The sequence below is a fragment of the Periophthalmus magnuspinnatus genome, chromosome 14 (assembly GCF_009829125.3).
Source record: "Periophthalmus magnuspinnatus isolate fPerMag1 chromosome 14, fPerMag1.2.pri, whole genome shotgun sequence".
NCBI classification, from domain to species: domain Eukaryota; kingdom Metazoa; phylum Chordata; class Actinopteri; order Gobiiformes; family Gobiidae; genus Periophthalmus; species Periophthalmus magnuspinnatus.
This window is the reverse complement of record NC_047139.1, coordinates 8,383,497-8,395,315: the sequence shown is the minus strand read 5'-3', so window position 1 is coordinate 8,395,315 and position 11,819 is coordinate 8,383,497. Positions and strand designations below refer to the sequence as shown.

The 11,819-nt window shown below is 38.5% G+C and overlaps 1 protein-coding gene and 1 non-coding gene across 13 annotated transcripts in view; both read left to right on the top strand.

The window, feature by feature from the left end:
• LOC117381610 (EH domain-binding protein 1-like protein 1) overlaps positions 1-9,660 on the top strand; it is a 32,935-nt gene extending 23,275 nt beyond the window's left edge. For 9 of the 12 annotated variants that reach the window (XM_055226362.1, XM_055226364.1, XM_055226367.1 and 6 more), the window contains 16 exons: positions 306-557; positions 727-1,119; positions 2,756-3,436; positions 3,689-4,318; positions 4,873-5,122; positions 5,249-5,397; positions 5,565-5,613; positions 5,801-6,122; positions 7,065-7,126; positions 7,206-7,230; positions 7,308-7,360; positions 7,886-8,006; positions 8,210-8,309; positions 8,387-8,460; positions 8,597-8,711; positions 9,219-9,660. In XM_055226362.1, the coding sequence (XP_055082337.1) occupies positions 306-557; positions 727-1,119; positions 2,756-3,436; positions 3,689-4,318; positions 4,873-5,122; positions 5,249-5,397; positions 5,565-5,613; positions 5,801-6,122; positions 7,065-7,126; positions 7,206-7,230; positions 7,308-7,360; positions 7,886-8,006; positions 8,210-8,309; positions 8,387-8,460; positions 8,597-8,711; positions 9,219-9,306 (3,364 nt within the window). In that variant the 3' untranslated portion in view covers positions 9,307-9,660. The remainder of the gene's footprint in view (positions 1-305; positions 558-726; positions 1,120-2,755; positions 3,437-3,688; positions 4,319-4,872; positions 5,123-5,248; positions 5,398-5,564; positions 5,614-5,800; positions 6,123-7,064; positions 7,127-7,205; positions 7,231-7,307; positions 7,361-7,885; positions 8,007-8,209; positions 8,310-8,386; positions 8,461-8,596; positions 8,712-9,218) is intronic. The other 3 variants (XM_055226363.1, XM_055226365.1, XM_055226373.1) reach the window with 3 other exon arrangements.
• An 865-nt stretch (positions 9,661-10,525) lies between these two features.
• trnae-cuc (transfer RNA glutamic acid (anticodon CUC)) lies at positions 10,526-10,597 on the top strand. Its single transcript has one exon. It is a non-coding gene; the product is annotated as a tRNA-Glu (tRNA).
• Positions 10,598-11,819: the final 1,222 nt, after the last annotated feature.

The following is an 11,819-nucleotide window of genomic DNA, read 5'->3' as shown; positions in this document are numbered from 1 at the left end:
GAGAGTCTCTTTTTTCAGGACGAGAACTAACAGAATGAGCTAAAAAGGTACATCAGAGCAGCTCAGATTGTGATTTAAATTCAGATTGAAATGGTTTGGACACATTCACAGCAGCGTTAGTGACTTTTAAGTTAGTAAGAATGAGATACTTAGACATGCAGGACAGAATTTGACCGATCAGTTTATGTCCTTTACCTACCCCAGCTTTAATAACTAAATTCTACATTTTGCTTTTTGCTTTCTACTTTACACTTTTTGTCTTGGCTACGTCTGATTTCTTCCCTCTCCTTTCTTCTCTCCCCCAGTCTTGAACGTCTCTCTTTCACAAAGCCTCAATCCTCAATCTCAAATAAAACCCAAACTTCCAAAACCCCTCCAACTACAACAGAGCAAATTGTTCAGACTCAAGAGAAATCACTGCCTGCAGATGCCACGGGTACAATACGGGCCTCGCAAAACCCGACAGTTGCTGAAATCCCTTTGTGGAAAAAGCTGGAGTCAGAAAAAGAAACAACCGTGGAAGTTATTGCACAAGATTTAAACGATTTGAGCCGAGGGTAAGGTTGTCTGAGGGGTTATTTCTGTACTATTTGCCTTTCAATTACTATTTTATGTGTGGTGTGCTTTGCTGGGGAATTGCGTTTTTGGTAGTACAATGAAAATTACATTGCAAATTCATGTTTTTTTTCTATCTTTCTATCTATCTTTCTATCTATCTTTTCACAGAACGGACGTTTTGAAGACAGAACCTGAAACAAAACCCGCTGCACAGCCTAAAACACCAGAAAGTGTTTTCCCTGTTCAACCGACTGCTCCACTGGTTAAAGAGGAACCAAAGAAACCAAGCACTGAACCGGCAACGCAACCGGAATCACGCCCCAAACCAAGTACAGAACGCCTCGCTCTAGAACTGGCGCCACTTGTTCCCTCAAAATTACAAACAGACCAAGTCCTACAGGCAAATTCACAACGGAATACAAACAAAACAGACGTAAAAGACAAAGAAACGCCTGTCCTGGAAGCAGAGAAACAGCTTTGGGCCACAGTAGAGGAGAACACTGCAGAGACGGAGAGGGATAAAGAGAGGAGCTGTCCACAAAACAAGGGTGTGACTGCGGGGTGAGTGAAAGACGCTACACAAGAGTTTAAAATCTGCACGTTGGCATTAATTTGCTTTGTAATAATGACATGCAAATCTCTGTTGATGTCTGCATGATCCTGACTTACTTCACTGACCTCTGCAAAGCCAAAAACAGTGGAGACAGTGCCCTCTTCTGGCTGCTCTTGTAGTTGAAACAAGTATTGGATGAATTGTATGAGTGGTTTCTACTTGTTCTCTAGATTAAACATGACAAGTGTATATAGAAAAAAATATTTGCAATGCATTTATTATACACATTGAAAAACAGCACCCTCGTGTGGCTGTAATTCTGTTCTTCTGCTTGTGGTTGTGGAGTTTATTGTGTCAGGTATTATCAAACGTTTAAAATTAATCTAATCATAGCTCTTCTTTAGAAAACTTGATGCGAGGAAAAAGGTTTCTTACAGGAGAAATTTGTTTTGGAACATGGCAACACATTCTTAAGCGCCAAAAAAATAAACCAGACCAGTATCATTATAGTCACAAACAACAGTGTGGAAGAAGTAAAAGTATCACACGAAGAAATCTACTGCTAAATATATTAAAGTACCAGTTTAAAAATGAACAACAATTGAATCAATAGTTTTTTCCATTTAAAAAAAAATAAATTTATTTGTACATTTTTATTTGCTCAGATTATGAACATGTTAAAAATAAACCCCTCAGTCTTTTCAGAAGGTCTTAAACTATCATAAAAAAAAATGTTTTTCCTTTTCAGTCCAGTTAAAAAATGTAGTGGAGTAGAAAGTACAGATACCTGCTCCAAAATGTAGCACAGTAAAGGTAAAAAGTATCCATTTACTTCTAAAATGAATGCCTAAATGCTGTACTTAACTACTTTTACTTTGTTACATTCCATCACTGCAAACTATTACTATATTTCTCTATACCAGTGTACCAGAAATAGAGCATGGCATACGAAACCACAGTAATCAAGACAACTGAACCTTCCTGGGGATGTTTTTAGCTCAACAGATATTGCACAAGTCTTACATTCATGCAGTTTATAAATGCACAATCAGACCTATACCATTAATATACTGAATTACAATGGGAATATTATGCATTGGATATCTTTTTTGTTGTTAAGGAGCGCTCTCTCCCTCTCCCCAAGAAATATGCAGGAAGCCACTATCTGCAGAATGCAAATTTTAGATTGATTTGCATTTTAATGTTATGGATTTTGTGATACTTATCTAGTCTGTACGCACTGTTTATTTTTGTCTCTAAGCAGCCATATGAAGTAACCACTCTGTACTATTTTCAACTATGCACAAACAATAGAACATGGATATTATCTGTTGCTTGGTAAAGTTGGCCACTGATGACACATTTTAGACCAGACTTTACCACAACTAGTGAACTTTTTACTTTTGGTTAAAACTCACAAGTAAGGACAAAATAACTGAGTTTCCTTTTTACCAATTACATCATTATAATCCATCCTTTGTTTGTAAGTTGTCCATGTTTGTTCAGAGGCAGAACTTTATGCAATGACCTGAAATAGTCTAAAATGCAGTCTATCACGCATGCTGTATACTATGCTGAGAGTTACAGTACTTCAGGGTTAGCACTGTCTCAAATTTTGCTTGTGTCCATTTGTGTGTCCCATAGAATTAATCAAGCAACCCCTGTCCAGCCAAAACTGGAAATAATTGAAAAAGCAGCCCATAAAGAAACATCAAACTCCACTATCCCGAACGAGGATGCCTTGGCTGTTAAGATTTCCCCTCCCAAAGACTTCTGTGACACCGCAGAGGGTCAAACTTCAACAAAAAAATCACAAGATCATCCCAAAGAGAAACTTAGCTTTGTTGCAAGTCTTCGCTTAGCTGCAAGTGAGAAAGAAAAAGAGCAATTTGAACAGGAGGGATTGGAAAAAGAGGAAGATATTTTGACCATACAGAAGAAAGATCAAGAGAAATACACCAAAGATGGAGTTAAAGAAAATGCAAACAAGACTGAATCAGTGCAAAAGAAATTAAATGAAAGTCCCCCTGTGAAAGAGGCTGAACTACAACATAAAACTGATGAAAAGAAACAAAGTAAAGACCAAACTGCAACTAAATCTGATGCCATCCTGCCAAATCAGACTGTTTCCAAAACTATTAATGCCCCTTCAACAAAGCTAATGACCAAAGCAGGGAATTCTGGGGCAAAACCCAAAAATGTCAAGTCTGGTGCGATTCCAGTGTGGATGAAGCAAGAGGAAGAGGAGGAGGTGGAGTACCAGACAGGACATGAAGATTTGGGGTCCGTTTGGCTGGCAGAGCTGTACATGGACAAGGCAGCAGGGTGAGTATTTAGATTTGAGAAAATTATGTAAAATATAAAGCTAGAGATGAAAAAGTAAAGGAGCAATATGTACGTTTTTGGTGGAGGTGACTCAATCTGCGTGTTTCCATGGAAATAACATTGTTTTAAATGACCGTTACGGCATTGAATGTTTTTATTCTTGCATTTATTTTATTAAGTAATTTCATATACAGGTTAGAACATATTTTAACATGTTTTTTACTTCTAAATTGGTCTTTTTTTTCTCTTCAGCCCAAGTCAGCAGACCTTACCACAACCTGCTAACTCTGAGAAACCAACTCAAGATCCAAAAAGTTCAAATACTCTTCAAAACAGGACAGAGTTTTTCCTAACCATCAACTCAAGTTCTTCTGAAGAAAATTCCACAAATAATTCACCAGTATCGCAGCAACCTGGGCAGGAAGTAGACGCTATTTCAACCAAACATGTCTCTAAAGATCCCACCAATCAGGATCAAGACATTCAGACGTCTTCATCGCCTTCTGTCAAGTCAAAGGTCGATACTGAGGAACCTACAACACAAAAAGTAGAACATAAAGTGAATGAAATGCAGGAAAAACAAGATTCAACAACAAAAGAGCAAGTTACACCAGAACGCAGCCAAGTTACTAAAGACATACAACTACAAGAAGAAGAGAAACTCCTGTTGGCTAAAATCCGCAAAATGTCAGGTGACCAGTCCCCCATCGCTGAGCCTAAGACGATGAAACGACTTATTCCAGATCCTTATGATATTGATGTAGAAGAGACCGAGCAAGAAAAGGACACCACTGAAAAACATATAGTTACTACTGAATCGGAAGCCGTGCAGGAAATGTCATTATCTGAAAAACCAGAGGCGAAAGAGGATGTAGACGACATGTAAGTCAGTCTGGGAGACGGACCTGCTGCTGCTGCTTGGCACATTGGGCAGTTTGGAAACAAGAGATTGACTGTTAGCTTTGCATTTGCTTATAAGATGCAGTGATTTTAATTGCATTGCTTTTAATTACGTAATATAATGTGGATCTTTATAGTTGCTACTAATGTGAAATCAGCTTTAATGACGTCTACATCTTTTAAATGGTCAAAAATCCTTAAAATGAAGGATCTGAAAACTATGAGAATAAACTATTTCATGCATATAATTCTTAGGAACCAGCTTGTTTGAGAAATTGACGGAAACATCCAGATATTAAAGTAGCAGATTAAGTATTAGTGTGTCTTATTGCATGTTATGTTTGTGTTATGTAATGCTTCATGTGAATATTTCTTGCTTTTAACATAAAGTCAACCATACAACAGTGAAATGCAATAATTTGGCTGTTAATTGTTGTTAAAACTATCAAAAAATCACCTGGCTAATGCTGACTACAAGCTCTAGATTTTAAACCTCAGTACTAGTTTGTGTAATGTCTTTACCGTTTGTTTTCTAGGTCCAAAGTCAGACGGTCAGATGGGTTAGAGAAGACATCACTCCCGGAGAAGGCTCTTACCGGTCCAATTGAAAATGGCGACCACGTTTCTAAACAGCATGTGGTCGTAGACTGCAGTGGCTCTCCCTCACAGATATCAACATCCAGACTTCCGACGTTAGTAGAAGAGGAGACTCCGGGGAAAGCTGAGTCCACAAGTGCAGGGGCAGTGGGTAATAAAGAGGCCGATGGGAAGGAGCATCCAAAAGAGGTACTGGGATGAGTGTTAAGGTTTTGCTTTGACTGTCTTATATCCATTTTAAAGCTGTGATGTTGTTCTAATCTCTTTATATCAATGCTTACGTTCACAATCATTGTTTTCATGAACGATTCCCAGGACTTGGTCACATCCAGCCAGTCTCTGCTTCAGTGGTGTCAGGACATCACCCAGAACTACAGAGGGGTCAGAGTCACCAACTTCAGTACATCCTGGAGGAATGGACTCGCCTTCTGTGGCATTCTGCACCACTTCCACCCAGAGAAAATGTAAGCAAGACTTTTCACAATAACGCGTGATATTGGGCGCAGCTTCAGATCATGTGCATTGTATATTTATAATACAAAGGAATCGCCTCTATCACTTAGTTTAAACTGTACGCCCAGTTTTTGTACTACTTATTACTGTATTATATGACTCTGTGTATTTTCTGTAGTGACTTTAACCAACTGGATCCTCACGATATCAAGGGCAACAATAAGAAGGTAAGCTTATAACTTGCTGTACCATGATTTAGCACATACGGCTAACTGCTACATTACATTCTTTGTTTGTAAGTTGCACAATTCTTGCTAAAAAGAAAATATAAAAAATAAATACTGAGAAAAATATCCAGGTAGAATGGATATATATTCTAGTTTCGCTTTACAGTCTTCTCTCTCTCTGTGCCAGGCGTTTGATGGTTTTGAGTCCCTGGGTATCTCTCGTCTCCTTGAGCCGTTGGACATGGTGCTTCTGTCCGTCCCAGACCGCCTCATCGTCATGACATACCTGAGTCAGATCCGCTCTCACTTCACCCACCAGGAGCTGAGCGTGCTGCAGATCGAACACAACAGCAGCCAATCCAGCTACGGGCTGCCCCTCTCTGGCCCCGCCCCCTCCCAAACAGACGCCGCAGCCTTCTGCATGGCCCGGCTCAACGAGGGGGGCAGTGTGGAGGAGGGAAAGGGGGAAATGGTCGTCCCACCTCCCAGAGTCAAGAAAGTGGGAAAAGGTATGAGGAATCTGGATGCGCTAGTGGGTGTTTTGTTTTTTTAATTGTAGATTTTCATTGCGTAAAGAGTAAAATGAGTGAGTTTTTAGTATTTTTTGTGTAATAATATTGTCATGGATGCATAAATATAGTAAGTTTTGATTTGTTAAAATAGAAACGGTTTAGGACCATTACCTTTTTATTTTGCAGCGTTAATTATTAGACAACTAAGGCCAGATTTTAATCAGAAAGCATACAGCCTTAATTAGCCACAAATTAGCTTGTGTTACACCTACTTTGATTGAATTACACCACTTTGAATATTTCCAGTCACTCGCGATACGCTGCACACCATAATTTCCAAATCAAAAGCACCTGAATGCCTCAAAGTCAGAATTAACAGACCTTCTGAGAAACACCTGAATGCAGCAGGAGATGGTTCAGTGAGTTTAATGGTGAATAATACCGGAGTTAGTGTTGAGTTGGTAGAGCCCAGTTGAAGAGCGTCCAAATCCAATGGAAAACAGAAGGAGGCTAGTTGGTTTAACAGCTGGAAAGACTTATTAAAATACTGGAGACATGTGGAAAGTCGTGATTACAAAATGGACACCACATGGCTCTGGGCGGAGGGCTGCAGGTGCATATCGACGGGATGAATGGATAAACTTGCACAAGAAACAAAGAAATTAGGTGAAGACAGACAGAAAATTGAGAAGGATTGGAGTAGATTAGAGGTGAATGAGGAAACCAAGGTATTTTTAACACTTACATAAGACTGATTATTTATGTTGTTTTTCTTGCAAAATTTGAAACTTTAAATAACATTCAGAAGGTTAAAAAAACCCATCAAATTTGTAACAAGACTATGCACTTTGGAGGCTTCTGTGTGAGACAATCAATTATACCTTAACCTTAAATTAGCCAATATTACATAGAGTTTTACCTTTACTTGCTCTTTTATAGGAGACGATTCAAAAACACCAGTTGCACCACCTAGAGCCACTAACAAAACAGTCAGTTCTCAGGTGAGTTAAAGAAATAGTTAAAAAGAAGAAGATTACATTGCTGGTTTTGCATGTTTATCTTGCATCTTTTTTCCTGCAGGATGAAGAAACAAGCAAGACTACAGGTCGGTCTTACCCTCCAAACTAATTTATTTAATCTTTTATATTGTCTAATTAAATTCTGTCCTGTTTTTGTCCACAGAGCAACAAAGTAAAACTGAGATAGACGCTCCTAAACCAGTGGAGCAGACTATGGTCTGTTTGGTCTTTCCATGTATTGTGCTGTTCGTTATAAGTGTATTTTCATTTTCTTCAACCTGTATTTGTCAATCAAACGGTCAAATCAAAGTTGTTCTAGATCTTCTTCTATATGTACATGCGCTGCTGTTGAGGTTTTAACAATTTGCTCAATGTTATTCTTAGTATCTGTTCTTACGAAACGTCATACTACCATTTTTAATCAGCACATAAGGGAAAATAAAGATAACTTCCTGGACAACTGTGCGGGTGTCACAGGATCAGAATTACATATGTTTTTAGTTCTTACAATTGCAACTGATTCTTGGCTACCCGAATAACCTTGACATCCTCACAGCAGCACATCTGGCTTTGTTTGTGTTTTCAAAGTTGATTCAAGTCTATCATCATTCCTCTAATCTTTTGGCCCGTGTCTCCTTTCTTCTGTCTGGCTCTGTGTTCCTGGCCTCCTCTGCTGTGGCTGTTGGGGACTGTCCCTGCTGATGGTTCACATGTGTCTGGTTTTGTGTGGTTTGGGGTCAGCGTCTACAGGACACCAGTCAGTACGTCCTGAGCGAACTGTCCGCTTTGGAGACAGAGCAGAAACACATCGACAGCAGAGCGGCTGTAGTGGAGAGGAGACTACGCAGCCTCATGGAAACGGGTGAGGACTGGATAATCAATGTTTGGAGCTATTTCTATAATGTGAAATATGAAACATTTTTGAAGGTATACAGAACAATTCAACTGTGTATTCAGTCACTGTGGTCTTAAACTTGCATTTCTTCTCAAATGAAGCCATAATACAATCTATAAAATCTATTATTAACTATCTACTTATATTATTATGTGATGTTTTATTTGCAGGAAGTGATCGAGACGAAGAGGAGCGTCTAATCCAGGAGTGGTTTACTTTAGTGAACAAGAAAAATGCGCTTATACGGAGACAAGATCACCTTGAGCTCCTGTAAGAATTCATGTTCAGTAAAGTCTTGTATGATTTGAGTGTTATAGTGGTTTTATTTTTGCCTTTGGATTGTGCAGACAAGAGGAGCAGGACTTGGAGAGGCGTTTTGAGCTGCTCACTAGAGAACTACGAGTCATGATGGCCATCGAAGGTAAACTTTGTACATATAAGAAACTGTCTTAGCTCATGACTCTCTACTTTTAGTACCTGTAACTTATTTGTAAAGCGCACAACTGCAGTGTGAACATATTGCATTAGCTTTATGTGGATTCTGTCGTGTTTTACAGACTGGCAGAAGTCCTCAGCTCAGCAGCAGAGGGAGCAGCTGCTTCTCCAGGAGCTGGTGTCTTTGGTGAATCAGAGAGATGAGATTATCAGGGACATAGATGCCAAAGAGAGAGTGTAAGTATAAAACATTATGAGACTATTTTTCTTTACTACAATATTTTTTCATTAATTGAGTGACTCTAGAATGTGATTGATTGTGTGATTGTGAAATTCTCAGGTAAGAGGCAAGAGCGAGTTTTTCCATTTGATTTATTGCATTTTCAGAAGGAATAGCCAAAAAGAAGATACTCAGTTGTGAATATGGCTCTTGAACTGGCTTTATTAGAACCAAAATCTGCATATTGACAATAGATCTTTACCTTTACCATCTGCATCAATGGGCATATAAAATCTGAGACAACTTTCTTCCTTAGACATCCAAAATGGAGTAGGAGGAAGTATACATTCTAAAAAAAATAAATAAAGATAAAACAAATAAAGCATTGAATGGATACAGCCTTTAATAACTGCCCACTGTATCTTGATCTTTGGTTAGAAAATAATAGATGTTCAGTCTCTGTCATTGTCGGGTAAAAAATGCCAGAATTACAGTTAATCAAAGATATTTTTCCCATTACACAGGGCTCTGGAGGAGGACGAGCGACTGGAACGTGGTCTGGAGATGAGGAGGAGAAAATACAACAACAAAGACAAATGTGTTCTTCAGTGAAATTTGTGCCTTTTCGCCATAGAGACTGTTCTGACATTTCAATTCCATTCTGTCTTAAGTTAATAGTATTATTTTAATTTGTACATTATTTATTTAAAAATGATGCCGTGTTTCTTTTGCACATAGGATTGAATGTGTTTCTTATTGTGAAGTATTTAAAATGGTTTTGTATTGAAAATGTGGGATTTGCCATTTGGTTTTAAGATTTATTTCTGTGTTTTACTAGTGCACTCCAAGAGACAAGTGAAAATGACGTAAGCGCTACTGTTTAGGCTATTTCTACATTCTGCACACTCACCAATATATATGCCTATATTTTCAGATTGGCTTTACAAAGGAGATGAGCAGATTTAACTTAGAAATAAATATTGAGCTGGTCTCAAAATCAAAATTACCAGTGGGCCTAACAGTTGTGATGGTGAGTGTATGTTTTTATGGGTGGCTTTACTTCTGACTGACTTTTGCACAAAATACCACATGTGCCTTCAAAATGATGCTGTTTTGATGTGACAAAGATGTATAGATGGTTTGTGTGCTGCATGTTTTATAAAGTGGTACACTGGTCCACTGTTTTAAAGTGTGGCCCAGTCAAGTTTAATATATTTATATCTGTGCAGTGTGAGAAATGTGGATGGTTAAAAATAAAAACAATAAGGTTTGATTGCTAAATGTGTTTGTCTTTTTGTATCTATTAGACATATGAGCTTAGAGTTTCCAGGCAGGAGAGAAAAAATACTGTGGATAGAAGGAAGTTGATCGTGGCAACCTAAATTAATATCCTGAAAGTAGCTGGAAAACGTCCAACCTGGCAACCCATGAAAACACTTTAGCTGCACGTGGGTCTAATCTCTGATCTGATTAGATATGGGGCTTTTGCATGGATCTTTTATAAAATTATTGCTTGGAGGACAGAGGTCAAGCATCAAGTAGCTCAAAGTAACAATTTTTAGCATTAAAGAAGTTATCAGTGGTTCACACGTGTCCTGAGATTAAAATAAATAGGTGAGGTTAAAGCAAGATTGAAATGCTAGGCTAACTGACAGGCTAACTGACAGCGTTGATCGTCTTTTTTTAAGGTACACGATAAGCGAAACTTATAAACGTTGAATTACATCGCATTTTATTTAATGTTAACGCTCAAAAACTGTGTTAAGATTAGCCAAAATGATCCTGCTGGTGATGATATAAATGCTACTTGTTCATGTGGCAGAGCATCAGATCCCTGGTGGTCTAGTGGTTAGGATTCGGCGCTCTCACCGCCGCGGCCCGGGTTCGATTCCCGGTCAGGGAACTTCCTTTTTCCCCTCATTTTGGAAATTGCTAATTTTAATTTTTTTCACTATAATTAAAAAGAATAGGTGAAACAAACGAGATAAACACTGTACTCCGAAGTGTAGGAGCATGTTTCCATCTGTTAAGTATTAGAGGCAGGCCTGTCTGCAGGGATGGAAAGAGCTCTCAAGCTTTTGTATTGACTGATCTCAAGTGACACAAAATCATGAAGCTCTGTAGTCTTCACCTGTGCACAGACAGCTCTAATGTGCTCCAGCCTTTTATTTTACCCCTGCCTCTGCCTTTTCAGTCAGATAACCACGCATATTACGAGAGAATGTGTTTACCAGCTGTGGCTTGCTGTTCTTTCTCAGTTTGGTTTATCCAGACACAAAGCAGACAACACATCCCACCATCACCATCTGTATGCATACACTATGGCCGGAGAAGGAGTCAAATAAGGACCACTTTACCTGAAGGGACCCTGAATGTGAACAACAATGTTGCTCTATCCATGTTAATCTTTCAACAAATAGATTTATGGCAAAGAAAATAGACTATAGATTACATGGTAAATTGTCAGCATCACAGCAGCTGTATTATCTATGTCAATATTGTGCTCATTCTACCGACTATAAACTTTTAAGATTTACTATGTATTATTATAAATGGACAAGACCTTTTTGCAGCCACTGACAGTTTTACATTGAACTTTATTTTTGTTGCACTCAAACTATTTTGGTATGACTAACATTATTTCCTTCCACTTCAATGTTTTTGGCAGTACCTTCTTATGGTTGTAACTACAGAATCCTGACTTTTTTTACTGTAATCATCCACATTTCATCATTTTATCTGCCAGGGATTGCCCTAAACGATTCACTGGGGAGTTGGATATCATTTACTTAAAAAAACTATAAATGTTCTGTTGATCCTATTGAGTTGCACATATGTGATTTTATGTGTCATCATAGAGTCTTGGCTTTATTTTGCAGATGTTGCAGTTGTCGAAATTGCTTGTGGAGGTTGCAGTGTGGCTCAGGAAACAGAGGGTGGCACCACTGACAGAAGAGCAAGGATTTTTGTAACCAAGACCTGATACACGGACCTCTCTTTGCTGTTGGTGAGAGATTTGTACATATTTTACACATCAAGTAGAGATTGTTGCGCGGATGATTACAATGTTGACTCTCAATACAATAACACTTTAACATGTTGCAAGTGAAAGTGCAAAGTACAGT